Genomic DNA, 15,651 nt, shown 5'->3' on the forward strand with positions numbered 1-15,651 from the left:
AGACTTTGAAAAACCAGGTAATATAATGAAACTCTGGTACAGTGATGATTTGAATAGTTCCTTGGTATTTGATCTATTTATTTTAAAACAATGTCAGATAATTCAATAGATGCTTACTCTTTCTTGCGATTTCGTTTAAAAAATCCAGCCCATTCTGTGCATGTCTTTTTGCTTCCAACCCAGAAGACAGCAGAGATGCCAACAATTAATGTCATCAGATATTTTATCATAAATAAAGCCAATTCTGGTCGAGTTTCTGTATTTGCCTACAAAAAAATAAGAAGAATTTCAGTGATAAATTTAAAGTAAAAAGAAATCTATACAGTTAATGCAAAACTTGAACAAAAGTATAAATCAGTTGGTCTTATGAAATGTTTGATATGGCATAATCAATAGTGATATAAGTGTAATACATTCCTCACGGAAGTTCTGAACAAAGAACTTTTATCAAAATATATAAATAGAAAGGGAATAACACATCAAATGTATTTAGGAAGGATGTCTTTACATCTGGGCTTGATATCTGGTATTTTTTTTTCCTGTAAGTATAGCAGCCTCTTATAATTCCCAAAATATGTGCCTCTCAATATTTACCTATTTTCCTTAACTATGATCTATTAAAAAATACATTTAAACTCATTTTTAAGAGCATACTATTTCAGAGTCTTTATGCACTATTGATGTTTATGTTATAAAAACTAGGTTGGTGAGAACAAAGTAAGCATCAGTAAAATGAAAAAAATGTGGAAATTTTGTAAAAATTAAATTATACTTTTCTTTCAAGCATAAACTTTCAAATATTTTTAGAATGTTATACAATATCAAAATACTATACATTATGCATTATATCTTTCTTTTTACACTTACTAATATTTCTTGGAGACCATTCTATATCAGTGTAAATAGAACACTTCATTCTTTTTAAACGCTGCTTCATTGTGTGAATAAACTATAATTTTTCATGAGAAACGCTGGACTGGAAGAAGCACAAACTGGAATCAAGATTGCCGGGAGAAACATCAATAACCTCAGATATGCAGATGACACCACCCTTATGGCAGAAAGTGAAGAGGAACTCAAAAGCCTCTTGATGAAAGTGAAAGTGGAGAGTTAAAAAGTTGGCTTAAAGCTCAGCATTCGGAAAACAAAGATCATGGCATCTGGTCCCATCACTTCATGGGAAATAGATGGGGAAACAGTGGAAACAGTGTCAGACTTTATTTTTTTGGGTTCCAAAATCACTACAGATGGTGACTGCAGCCATGAAATTAAAAGACACTTACTCCTTGGAAGGAAAGTTATGACCAACCTAGATAGCATATTCAAAAGCAGAGACATTACTTTGCCAACAAAGGTTCGTCTAGTCAAGGCTATGGTTTTTCCTGTGGTCATGTATGGATGTGAGAGTTGGACTGTGAAGAAGGCTGAGCACCGAAGAATTGATGCTTTTGAACTGTGGTGTTGGAGAAGACTCTTGAGAGTCCCTTGGACTGCAAGGAGATCCAACAAGTCCATTCTCAAGGAGATTAGCCCTGGGATTTCTTTGGAAGGAATGATGCTAAAGCTGAAACTCCAGTACTTTGGCCACCTCATGCGAAGAGTTGACTCATTGGAAAAGACTCTGATGCTGGGAGGGATTGGGGGCAGGAGGAGAAGGGGACGACAGAGGATGAGATGGCTGGATGGCATCACCGACTCGATGGACATGAGTCTGAGTGAACTCTGGGAGTTGGTGATGGACAGGGAGGCCTGGCGTGCTGTCATTCATGGGGTCACAAAGAGCTGGACACGACTGAGCGACTGAACTGAACTGAACTGAACAGTTGCTTTCCCCCCTAGTTTGCCAAAAATATGAGGAATCTAGGACAAAATATGGCAGGATCACTTTAAGAGTACTTCCTTATTGATTATATAGTAAAAACAGATGATGGATAACAGACTACGAACAGGCTGTAAGGCAGGTGAAACCATTATCCCCATGTATCAGTATGTAAAATAGGTCTCACTGTTACAGTGCAATAACTTTCTAGAATATAAATTACTACGTAAAATAATTCAGTCCATACATTGCTTGATCTGATACACTGTGATGATATAGCACTCACAAGTAACAGGAGTCAGTACCATATATAGATATTCAAGAAAAAATTATAAAATCTATTAAAAACAAAGCACAAAACTTCTATTTTAAAAACTCAACTAAAATGCTCTAAGAGATTTTCTATTTTCAGATACTTTTAAATCTTAAAATCACAACTTTAATCAGAAGTATCAGAAACACATAAATCATGTTTTAATTGTGCTTTTTTCATAAGAAATGACAGGATAGTTTAGGCAAAAATTCTGTTTTTAAAAGTATATATGAGTAAAATATAAAATGATACATTACATATCATGTTATTATAAACACAAAGATTTTCTCAACTAACTAAAGAATTAAAGTGAAAGTGAAGTAAAGTAGCTCAGTTGTGTCCGACTCTTTTCAACCCCTGTGGACTGTAGCCTACCAGGCTCCTCCGTCCATGGGATTCTCCAGGCAAGTATACTGGAGTGGGTTGCCATTTCCTTCTTCAGGAATCTTCCCGACCCAGGGATCGAACCCGGGTCTCCCGCATTGCAGGCAGATGCTTTACCATCTGAGCCACCAGGGAAGTTGCAAGAATTAAAAGCTACTCCCAATTCAGCAAAAGTTACTCTTCTTCTCCATATGAGAAGAACCTGTTCTTCTGACTCTATTCTTCAGTATCATTCATCTGCCTTTGCAATCTAACTTAATTTTTAAAAGATCAGCTAAAGGAGGCACTTTACTATCAGCGTAACTGAAGCTAAAACTTGAGGAAACAACTCTTAGGACACTCATCCCAGTTTCAGCTGATGCCTAGGGAACATTTCCCTCTATTGGATTTTCTCACCTGAAATCTAATTTTAGCTTCATGATGAATTCAAAGGTATTTCCAGGGAATGCCATGTTAAAATTAAATAGTGAAATAATACAAATGATAGCTTTTACCTGATAAGGACATGGGATGTGGTACTGACGACAGTGGTCAGAGACCCAAGTTATCTCCCAGGTAATCCTGTTTACTTGCTCGTAGACGTAGCATCCCAGAAGAGTTACTAATGGCACGAGATACAGGCCACTGAAGACTCCAATTCGAATCATAAACTTCTTCAGTTTCTCTTGGTTCCGGCCATCGTGTTGTATAACTTGTCGAACGTGATTTAAGGAAATAATGCCAGCTAAGAGAAGAGACAGCCCGACAAACACACAGAGGCAGAGTGGCAAGAGGACGAAGTAGCGCGAAGCATCCAGGTCATAGAGGCCGACAAAGCAGACGCCGCTAATGTTGTCTCCTTCAACTTTGCTCATGGCAAGAAGCATAATGGTGAGAAAACCTGGTATTCCCCACGCAACAGCATGAAACCACACTGCGTTTTGTTCAATGGCCTCACAACTCCATTTTCTGCCAGCAGCTAAGAACCAAGTAATGGTGAGCATCACCCACCACACAGTGCCAGCCATGGTGAAAAAATACAAAAACATGAACAGAATGGTGCAAGCCTTATTTTGAGAGCCTAGAACAACTGTGTCACCAAGTTCCAGTTTCTCATCTGCCTTATTGCACGCTGTGCTGTTGCCTAGCAAGAATCCGATAAAGTACATAAGAGATACAATGCTGTAACAGACAGAGTAATATATAATAGGTCGCTCTGGGTATCTGAATCTTCTAACATCAATTAAAAAAGTAAGGAATGTGAAAAGCGTTGCACAGAGGCAAAATATTGAAACTATTCCAATAAAACTTTTTGCAAACTCTAGCTCATCGCTTTTAAAATACATGTTGGGGCATGGAGGTGCACATTGGTCAATTCCCAGAAACTTATAGCCTTGTCCCCCAGAAGTCTTAAGATGCCTTGGACACCAAAATCCAATGTCTCTTCGGATTTGTTCTGATTTCTTGTGAGGACCAAGAAGCTCTGTGTGTGGGTTAAAAGTTGCAGGAACAGACTCATCACAGTACTGTAATCTGTAAAGATTTAACAAAAAATAAAAGAAGCCAACATTTTTGAGTTACTAGTTTAATGCTATACTTCACAACTATAAAATATTCCTTATGCATTCATTTTAAAATTATTTTACTATTATTATCATTTTAAAATCTTTTGGCCCAGCCACATGGCATGTGGAATCTTAGTTCTCTGACCAGGGATTGAACTCACACCCCCTTTACTGGCAGCATGGACTCTTAACCACTGGGCTGCCAGGGAAGTCCCTTCTTATGCATTCATAACTGATGGGGAGACATACAACCTTAAGCAGATACAGGTTTACAGTTGGGGAGGAAGTTTTGAAATTGACTAAAAACTTGTAGTTGTTAATGGGGCCCCAATACACTAACATATATATTAAGTATCAAGCACGTGAACATGAAAACTCCCTTAATTGGAAAACGATCAATTAATAACTGTTAAATAAATTCTGATTTCAAGGCTAAGTGTTTAAGAAAGAATTTATCTTGATTGGTAGTCTCTAGACAAAAAGATGCTGGCTTATCTGTTTGAAATATTTTGAAATATAAGTCTTGGGGAAATGGATTTTTATTTTCTAATATCCATAAGCAAAGTAGATCAGCCACATAGTAAGGTGATGATAATTAAAATGAATGAAATGAGAGCATTCCCTAGATGGAGAAGACCAAGTTCAAGTGATCTCTAAGTTTATGAAGAAGGGCAAGGAGATCACCAAGAGGAAGGCTGGGCCCAGCTGAACTCACGTCACCATTTCGCTGTGGTATGGTTGTTTGCCTCCCTGTTCAGGGCAGTCAAAAATGATACAAATGATGTTTCTGTTTTGTGCAGAACTTTATCACTGAGTTTCTACACACCAGAATTATTTTGGGGGAGCTACATGGTTTAGAAATTAGTGGAGGACCTCCCTGGTGGGTCCAGTGGTTAAGATTCATGCTTCCAACACAGGAGGCATGGGTTTGATCCCTGGTTGGGGAACTAAGATTCCACATACCACATGGCCAAAAAGTTTAAAAATTAAAAAAAAAAAAGAAATTAGTGGAGATTTTAAAGGAGAATGCATTTTAAATATGCCTTAGAAAGAATAGAAAATAATAAAATATATGCCCATATAAAAACATGGATGTATCTACTAGTTTTTTCAAAAGGTAGTATATCAGTTTCACTTTATTACAGATACCGTTGGGACCCCTTCTCCTATTCTCTTTTCTCTCTCTCTTCCAAAGTATTCATTACTATGAGTTCAGTTTTTATTTCTCCTCCCTTACTATGCTTTTTCCAACTATAATGTTACACAGTATTGTTTTACAGGTTTTGAACTTTTTTGACATGGTGCTATATACATCATACTTTTTTTTACTTATAACTTTTAGATTTATCTATATTGACAGATGTAGGTCAACCACACTCATAACTGTATGGCAGTATTCTAGTATGTAAGTACATCACGACTTATTTATTCTTACAATGGACTTTCAGACTTTTTCTCATTTAAAAAACCTTTTATTTTTTTGGCTGTGATGGTTCTTCATTGCTCTCGAGGGCTTTTCCTAGTTTCAGAGAGTGAGGGTTACTCTTTGTTGGTGTGGGGGCTTCTCATTGCGTGGCTTCTCTTGCTGCGGAGCACAGGCTCTGGGAACATGGGCTTCAGTAGTTGCGGCTCATGGGCTCTAGGGTGTGGGGTCAGTAATTGTGGTGCATGGACTTAGCTGCTCTATGCCATGTAGTATCTTCCCAGACCAGTGTTCCTTGCAGTGCAAGGCAAATTCTTAACTAGTGGACCACCAGGGAAGCCCCCAGACTTTTTCTCATTTAAAAAAATCATGAGTAATGCTACAATAAGTATTCTTGCATATGATTCCTTGTTTGGGGAAAAGTTTCCATATAAGGGGATTTCCTAAAATGTACAATAAGAACACCTTCACTTTACTATGTATTATCAGTTGTTCTAGAAAATGATTATACATCTAGCAGAAGTGGATGAGTTCCACAAAGGCTCTAGAGATTCTTTAGTCTATGGATAAAGAAACAAAAAGAGATCTGTCACCATCGTTCCCAGATTATATGAGGTCTCATTATGTGAGTAGAATATTTCAAATTACAAGCGTCCAATGTCTAAAGATTAGCAGATGAAAGTAATTAATCAAGACATAAACAGAAAGGTCCATGAGTTGATAGTAATGCCAGTTCCCCCCAGTTTAGAGCAAAGGCATCTTCATTCATTCTCAAAGAACTTTGCACCCTCACTCACTGTATTAGCACAGGCGTAATTGTGCATTTAATTTTATGCTTATTTGATTACTCTCTATTCCTCCCACCCCACTGTAAGTTCTCTAAAAACAAGAACCAAGTCTGGTTTTGCTCACCATAGTGTACAGTGCTGATATACAAGTGCCTAACATATATTACAATGGCAACTCATTCCAGTACTCTTGCCTGGAAAATCCCATGTGTGGAGGAGCCTGGTGGGCTGCAGTCCATGAGGTCCCTGGGAGTCAGACAGTCCCTGAGCGACTTCACTTTCACTTCTCACTTTCATGCATTGGAGAAGGAAATGGCAACCCACTCCAGTGTTCTTGCCTGGAGAATCCCAGGGACAGGGGAGCCTGGTGGGCTGCCGTCCATGGGGTCGCACAGAGTCGGACACGACTGGAGCGACTTAGCAGCAGCAGCAGCAACATATATTAAGTGTGCAATAAACAGTTGTTGACAAATAATGAAAGCTTGTCACTAACATTCTTGAAAATTAATACCAATATGAAAATACCATTAGTAGCTTTCAGCTGAAAACATAATTTACCTATCACACTCAAGTTCCTCAGGCCATCGGATCCCAAAAGTGTCCATTAATTTCTTGCAATCAGAATACACTTTCTCACAAAATTTCCGACAGGGTGGAACCACATGAATTTGCTCAGTGCAGGTTGGTACAAAAGCTTTGCAAAGGAAAGTTTCAACATTTGGTGAACATTCCAGATTTGCAAGAGGAAGAAAAATCTATTAAAAAAAATAATAAGAGGTTAGAAAACATTTTAATACAACAAATGAATTTTTTAGCATATACTTTTTCACTTAGACTCCAAAAGAATTTTAAATCTCACTCTCAATACAATCAAATCTGAGGAGATAAGTGTTTAATTGGACATAAGAACCCTTCATACACAGTGGAATATTAATTTATACAATTATGCATTTTTAAAGCAGACATTAGGGTTAAATCAAAAGTATGAGTTGATTGGTAGATGAAATAAATTATACAAATATTCAATTTATAAGTATATGCTCCCTGGAGGAGGAAATGGCAACCCACTCCAGTAGTCGTGAATGGAAAATTGCAGGCACAGAGGAGCCTGGTGGGTGATAGTCCATGGGGCTGCAGAGAGTCAGACATGACTGGGCATGCATGCAAGTATATCTTAAAATATCCTATCACTATACTGAGCATACTGGAGAATAAAGGAATGTTTGGGGCGGAGGGAACAGCATGAAAAATGGCATGAGGATCATAAGAATATGGTGGATTCAGGGAAAGAAGTTCAGTATTACTAGAATACAAGGTCAAATACTTGAAGTCAAGGATGTAGTAGACAGAGATGAGACTGAAGAAGAGGTTCCTTGACCTGATCACAGAGAGCACAGATGACATGCTAAATTGCTTGGATTATAAAAGAAGGAGTGGGATACTAGGAGAATTTTAAGCAAGAGATGTCTACAGTCTGACAGCTGTGTTTGAATGCTAGTTCCACATTTACTAGTTTTATAACTCTGGCAGGTAACTTAAATTCACTGTGCCTTAGTTTCTTAATCTGTAAAACGGCAATAATAATAGTACTTGTCTCACAAGATTGTTATGAATACAAGGTTAATAAATGTAAAGCGCTTAGAACAGTGTCGAGCATATAGTTACGTACTCAATATTCAACCTAGTGGCTCAGAAGGTAAAGCATCTGCCTGCAATGCAGAAGACCTGGGTTTAATTCCTGGGTTGGGAAGATCCCCTGGAAAAGGGAATGGCAACCTACTCCAGTATTCTTGCCTGGAGAATTCCACAGACAGAGGAACCTGGTGGGCTACAGTCTGTGGGATGGCAAAGAGGCGGGCACGACTGAGTGACTAACACACACACACACAAGATTGTTATGAATACAAAGTTAATAAATGTAAGGTGCTTAGAACAGAGTCTGGCATAAGGTACTCAAGAAATGTTAGTTGTTGTGACTATTACCCTTTAGGGAGTGTGGATAGGTTCTGGAAAAACACGGTAGACTGAGCACACATGTTTATCTCCTTTCCCCCCTCCCTGCTTCCTTATTAACAGGACAGATCCATTAGTAAGCGAACAAGAGAAACTACTTTAGCATATCAGAGTTCTCCAAAGAACAAACATGAAACAAAACAACAAAAAAGAAAGCCCCAAACGTTGAGCGACAGAAAGCTACTAGAGGAGTGGTAAGTGACTTAATGGGACAAAGCTGGAGTGGAGGGATTCACATGAGAATGAGCTGATTCGTTTGCCCTAAAGAATCTGAGAGTCTCAGTTCTTTGAAGCACAGAGTAGCATAAAAGGCTACAACTGGAGGAACGTTTACATATTAGTTCCTCATTATGTCACCCCCCGCCCCTACCCAGGCAGCCAGATGACCACTGCATTCTACCAAGGTTGTTTCCAGAAGAGATGGAACTTGGATGGAACGTTCGGCACTTGGGTATCAGGCACAGAGCAGGGCAAAAGCATGATCCACAGTGAAGGGAGGGACTGAGGAACAGGCTGCCTGTGGAAACGGGAAGCCCTCGCCTTCTTCTGCTCTGTTTCCCAAAGGCCGGCAAACGGGCAGATACCTACCATCCCCAAAGTTTGGGAAAAACCCAAACGCTTTGGAGAAAAGACTTCTACACACTGACAATGAAAAAGCTAGTTGCCCACCAGTAACAAGGCCCATTCACTCACACAGAGCTTTTCAGTGCCCCACACAAACATACCGGGCAGCCAAGCATCATCAGGCATCTGAAGAAAACAGCACAAAAGACAGAAACTAAAATAAGCAAGCGGATAAAATGAAATGTGGAGGAAACAGAGGTTATCCAGGGAATAGAAGAAAACAAATCACAAAACAAACAAAAACCTTAATAAGTTAAATGAGAAGCTATTGCTTCCATTAAAAAGAATAAGATGGTAAGAAAAATTAAACAACAAGATAGCTGAAATTAAAAACTCTATAGAAGCACTAGAAGATAAAGCTGAAAGAAGAGACAGCCCATAGGAGTACCAGTCCACGCGTTCAACTCCTGACTAAAGGACTTTCAGAAATAAACAAGGAAGATGGGAGTGGGAGTGACAATCAAATAAAGAAATTAAGAATATTTTTCAGAACGGAAGGATGCCAGTTTCCACATTGGAAATGTTGGCAGCACATTGCAATCCTGCCACTAAAACATGTCTGGGCTAAAATGTCAGTCAACAAACTCTTTTACATTCTCTTCTCAGGTGATGACTTTATTCCTAGTTCACTGAAAAGTCAGAAATAATCAGAAGATAATTTCTACTAACCTACTTTATCTATATTCCCTTTCTTCTACTATTTCAATGGTTGAATGGCTTGAACTCATAACCAAGTCTTGCACTTGTACACTGGATCCCTTCCCACTTTTCTAATCAAGGACTTTCCTCCGGTAATGGTCTCCTATTCTTGCAATAATTTCCCCCCTCTGTTACAGTGATTCCATCATACAAACTTACTCTATTATCTCTAACCATAAAAAAAAAAAAATCTTTCCTTGACTCCATATACCCACTCCAACTCAGGTATCATTTCTTTTTTTCTTCCTCTTTATTAAAAAAAAAAAAAAAAAAAAACACCTGAAAATAGTTACCTTTACCCACTTTCTTCAATTCTGCTTTTCCATTTCCTTTCGAGCCCACTCTCCAATCTGGTTTTGTCTGCATACTTCAGTGAAACTGCTTGTCAGAGTTACCAATAAGCTTCAAATTGTCAAATCCAATGGTCAATTCTGAGTCCTCATTCTACTCAACTCTTAACATTTGACACAGTAGATCCTGCCCTCCTCCTGAGATACTTTTTTCAACTGACTTCTAGAATACGAATTTTCCTGAATTTCTATGGATCTCATTCTTCTGATTTCTTCCATTCCTCTTCTGATTTCTTCCATTTCCCAACTGGAAATATTGAAGTACTCCAGGGCTCACTCCTCAGACCTCTGTCTACTCTCTGTATACTCAACTCCTCAGGAGAAACAAATCCAGAATCACGGTATTAAACACCATCTCTCCATGAAGGATTCACAATTTCTGGCCTCTATCTTGCCTGTGAATCCTAGACTTGAATGACCATTTGCCTTGTGGACAGCTCCACTTGGATGTCAACATGCATCTCAAACCTAACACGTTGAAAACACAACTCAAACCCACTGAGCCCTATCCGCCAAACACTGCCTTAGTCTCCCCATCTCAGTGAGCTGGTGCCACCATTCGCCAAGTTACTCAGGCCAAGAATCTAAAGATTCATCCTCCAATTAAAATAAATAAATTTATATTTTAAAAAAAATAATAAAGATTCATCCTCTAGTCCTCTCCTTTTCTCACTCCATAGCCAATCCATCAGCAAATCCATTGGCTCTCCCTTCAAAATATATCTCACATGTGACCATTTGTTGTTGCTGTTGTTTAATTGCTCAGTCATGTCTGACTATTTGCAACCCCCATGGACTGCAGCATGCCAGGCCTCCCTGTCCTTCACCATCTCCCGGGGCTTGCTCAAACTCATGTCCATTGAATCAGTGATGCCATCCAACCATCTCATCCTCTTCTGTCCCCTTCTCCTTCTGCCTTCAATCTTTCCCAGCATCAGGGTCTCTTCCAATGAGTCGGCTCTTTGCATCAGGTGGCCAAAGTATTGGAGTTTCGGTTTCAGCATTCAGTTCAGTTCAGTTCAGTTGAGTCGCTCAGTCGTGTCCAACTCTTTGCGACCCCAAGAATCGCAGCACACCAGGCCTCCCTGTCCATCACCAACTCCCGGAGTTCACTCACACTCAAGTCCATCGAGTCGGTGATGCCATCCAACCATCTCATCCTCTGTCGTCCCCTTCTCCTCCTGCCCTCAATCCCTCCCAGCATCAGAGTCTTTTCCAATGAGTCAACTCTTCGCATGAGGTGGCCAAAGTACTGGAGTTTCAGCTTTCGCATCATTTCCTCCAAAGAAATCCCAGGGCTGATCTCCTTCAGAATGGACTGGTTGGATCTCCTTGCAGTCCAAGGGACTCTCAAGAGTCTTCTCCAACACCACAGTTCAAAAGCATCAATTCTTTCAGCATTAGTCCTTCCAAAGAATATTTAGGACTGATTTCCTTTAGGATTGACTGGTTTCATCTCCTTGCAGTCCAAGGGACTCTCAAGAGTCTTCTCCAGCATCACAGTTCGAAGGCATCAATTCTTCGGCGCTCAGCCTTCTTTATGGTCCAACTCTTACATTACTACTGTAAAAACCATAGCTTTGACTATATGGACTCCCTGTTATTAAGTTACTACATCTAAGCCAGTATATCTTTCACCTAGACTACTGAAATAGTCCTAACAGATCTCACTGGGCTTCCCCGGTGGCTCAGTGGTAAAGAACCAGCTTCTAAAGAAGGAGTCTCGGAGAGAAGGGTTCGATCACTGCATCATGAAGATCCCCGGAGAAGGAAGGGAATGGCTACCCACTCCAGTATTCTTGCCTGGTAAATATGAGGGACAGAGGAGCCTGGCGTGCTAATCCATGGGGTTGCAAAAGAGTTGAGCAACCAAACAACAACAGGTCTCACTACTTACCACTCTTGCTAATCTTACAGTCAATTTCTCTGATTCTTTAAAATGCAAATTTATCCTTGTCCAAAAGACCCCAAAGGAAAAAAATTTCAAAGTCCTTATTAAGTCCTATAAGGCCTTAAGTTCCCTGACCTTTGGCTATGTCTCCAGTCTCATTTTCTAACTCTTTCTCTTACTCCACTGCCACCAGACTGGCTCTCTGCCTCTCAGCATCCCATGTATATGTCAGGATCCTGCATTTGCTTTTCCCTTCATCTGGAACACTCTCCTCCAGGTAGTCACACAGCTTGTGTCTTGGCTCAACTGTTACCTCAGAGAGGCATACCCTGCCAGCCCTACATAAAAATTATACTGTCTTTCTCTGGTTCGTTACTATGTTTTATATTTCTTTATAGTCCTTATCATTATTAGACATCTCATTATATTACCAGTTTTATATATTCTCTAGTTTATTTTTGGGCTCCAAAATCACTGCAGATGGTGACTGCAGCCATGAAATTAAAAGACACTTGCTCCCTGGAAGAAAAGCTATGACCAACTTAGACAGCATATTAAAAAGCAGAGACATTATTTTGCTGACAATGGTCTGTCTAGTCAAAGCTATGGCTTTTCCAGTAGTCATGTATGGACGTGAGGGTTGGACTATAAAGAAGGCTAAGAGCCAAAGAATTGATGCTTTTGAACTGTGGTGCTGGAGAAGACTCTTGAGAGTCCCTTGGACTGCAAGGAGATGAAACCAGTCAATCCTAAAGGAAATCAGTCCTGAATATTCATTGGAAGGACTGATGCTAAAGCTGAAACGCCAATACTTTGGCCACCTGATGCAAAGAGCCAACTCATTGGAAAAGATTCTGATGCTGGGAAAGATTGAAGGCAGGAGGAGAAGGGGACGACAGAAGATGAGATGGTTGGATGGCATTACCAACTCGATGGACATGAGTCTGAGCAAGCTCCAAGAGCTGGTGATGGACAGGGAGACCTGGCATACTGCAGTCCATGGCACTGGAAAGAGTTGGACATGACTGAGCAACTGAACTGATATATTCTCTAGTTTATTTCTTCCTTCACTGTCAGAAGGTAAATTTCACAAAGGGAAGGGATTTCGTCCGTTTTTTTACTGCTGTATCCACAGTGCCTAGAACCATTTGGTGAGTGTAGAACAATGACAACCCACTCCAGTACTCTTGCCTGGAAAATCCCATGTATGGAGGAGCCTGGTGGGCTGCAATCCATAGGGCTGCAAAGTGTCAGACACGACTGAGCGACTTCACTTTCACTTTTCACTTGCATGCACTGGAGAAGGAAATGGCAACCCACTCCAGTGTTCTTGCCTGGAGAATCCCAGGGACGTGGGAGCCTGGTGGGCTGCCGTCTATGGGGGTCACACAGAGTCGGACACAACTGAAGTGACTTAGCAGCAGCAGCAGAGTGATTTATCTATAAATATTTACTGAATAAATGATAACTATCCAGAGCAATGAATGAACAATGACAAGGCATGTCAAAAAATTTCAAACCACCAAAATGAAGAAAAGATCATAAATATTTCCAAAGTATCAAATATTCTGAATATTTGATAATATCAGATGTCAGAAGACAATGCCGAAATAATTCATAAAATTCTGAAGGAGCATTACTTTCAATCTAGAATTCTACACCCAACCAAACATTTAGGTGACAGTAAAATAATGACCTTTTGGGCCCTGTGAGGAAGCAAATTTTTAACTTTCAAATATGCCTTTTAAGGAAGCAACTAGAGGATATAGTATTCCTAAAACCAACTGAAGGAGTATATGAGTAAATCAGGAAGGAAAATGACATGGGACTCGGGAATTAGTTGACCCAACACTAAGAATGGCAAGAGGAAGCCACAGAACAACAGCTGAGAATCTAAATCAAGCAGCCAGAGTGTACTGATAAGAGGACAGGCAGACAGCAAAGGAGGAAGATCTCCAAGGGGCTGGAAGTGGGGGACTGGAACTGACAGATTATATGATATTCTGAGCATCTGGGATAATTACTGCTATATGTCTAACAGGCCTGCTGGAACATCTGAAAAAAAAATCAGCCATAGGTACACAGGAAACAAAGCAAATGGGGAAAGATGCAAATGCTGCATTAACTGCGGGGCGGGGGTGGTGGCAGAGGAATTACAGAAGTAAATGTAATCAAAGTATACTGCTTGATTCAGCAGTGCAACATACTGTATTAGGTTGAGAGACATAAAAGTGGAAGAATAAGATAAATAAATTATCAACTACCATAATGGAGGAAAGACTGAACAGATACTGCCTGAAGTTGTAAACTCATTAATCAATAAATAACAAACTAAGCATATTAGGTAGAATATGGCCTACGTAGCAAGGGAATACTCAAAAGAGCTCAAAGTACCTGCCACGGGGGAGGAGGATTGGGTGGAGATAGAGAATAGTGGGCAAGGATTGTTGTTTTCCTGTTAAAAGTCCTTAATTCTGAGAGTTTTTTCCCAGCTTTATTCAGGTATAACTGGTGTATGATAAACTGAACATGCATAAAGTGCATTCCTTGATAGGTTTTAAAATCATTGCCATAATCAAGGTACCAATTATCCATCACTACCACAAGTTTCCTCTTGCCTATTGGTAATCCCTCCCTCCTATCCCCTCTCTCATCAACACCCTCTCTCCCACCCATAACCTTCCCTGGCAATCACTAATCTGTATTCTATTGCTATATAGTGGTATTTTTCTAGAATTTTACATAGAGGGAATCATACAGTATGTATTCTTTTTTGTCTGGCTTCTCTCACTTAGCATCATTTTGAGATTCATCCATGTTGTTCTGTACATCAACACTTCATTCTTTACAACTGCTGAGTAGTTCTCTACTGTACTGGGCTTCCTGATGGTAAAGAATCCCTGCAATGCAGGAGAACTGAGTTTGATCCCTGAGTCTGAAAGTTCTCCTGGAAAAGGGAATGGCAACTCATTCCACTATTCTTGTCTGGAAAGTTCCATGGACAGAGGAGCCTGGCAGGCTACAGTTCAAAGGATTGCAAAGAATTGGACACGACTGAGAGACTAACATAAACACTCTATTGTATAGCTATATCAAAATTTGCTTACCCATACTCCTGTTGATGGACAGTAAGAACTGCCCATGGGACATGTGAATGTCTATATCTACTAACAGGAAGTTAAATAAAAGGAGCTCTTCAGGTAAGAGATTAGGTTAAGGTTACAGATTTGCAAGTCATTATAAAAATGGTAACTAAAACTATTGAATGAAATTATCCGAAGAGAACATGTAGAGTAAGATGAAAAATCTGAATCAAGGGGGAATGCACTGATCTTATAGAATATATTCTTTCTTTCCAAATGCCACTGAAATGTGAGAAAATGTTTAAAGATAAAAAAGAAAATCTATAGAAAATCTATAGCTACACAAAAAATAGGGAAAGGGTCTCATCAGTGAACTATGAACATTGAACTATGAACACTGAGACATCTCTGAAAAATAAAAAGGAGAATGAAGACTTCTACTTTCAGCACTGTGACCAATTAGACATCTCTGGCTACAAAACATTCAGATTCCAGACAAACTGCAACAGATAAACTTTAAAATACACTGCTGAGCACTGCATTAACCTAATAAAATGGCACAAAATATATAAGATGCAAAGCAACAAATCTACAAGGAGAAGTGGATAATTCCATGATCACAATGGGAAATTTCAATGCATAATTCTTAGTAAATGAAAGACCAAGTAGACAAAAAAATTAGTAAGTAAATATGAGATGTGATTCAGTTCAGTTCAGTTC

The 15,651-nt window shown here is 39.5% G+C and overlaps 1 protein-coding gene across 2 annotated transcripts in view; it reads right to left on the reverse strand.

The window, feature by feature from the left end:
• The window catches only part of FZD6 (frizzled class receptor 6), a 36,529-nt gene that overhangs the window by 4,269 nt on the left and 16,609 nt on the right, over positions 1-15,651 (reverse strand). For both annotated transcript variants that reach the window (XM_019973901.2, XM_019973900.2), the window contains exons 3-5: positions 6,830-7,026; positions 3,011-4,028; positions 118-266 (exon numbers count right to left, since the gene is read on the reverse strand). In XM_019973901.2, coding sequence (XP_019829460.1) covers positions 118-266; positions 3,011-4,028; positions 6,830-7,026 — 1,364 coding nt within the window. The remainder of the gene's footprint in view (positions 1-117; positions 267-3,010; positions 4,029-6,829; positions 7,027-15,651) is intronic.

This window comes from Bos indicus, chromosome 14 (genome assembly GCF_029378745.1).
Source record: "Bos indicus isolate NIAB-ARS_2022 breed Sahiwal x Tharparkar chromosome 14, NIAB-ARS_B.indTharparkar_mat_pri_1.0, whole genome shotgun sequence".
Lineage (NCBI taxonomy): Eukaryota > Metazoa > Chordata > Mammalia > Artiodactyla > Bovidae > Bos > Bos indicus.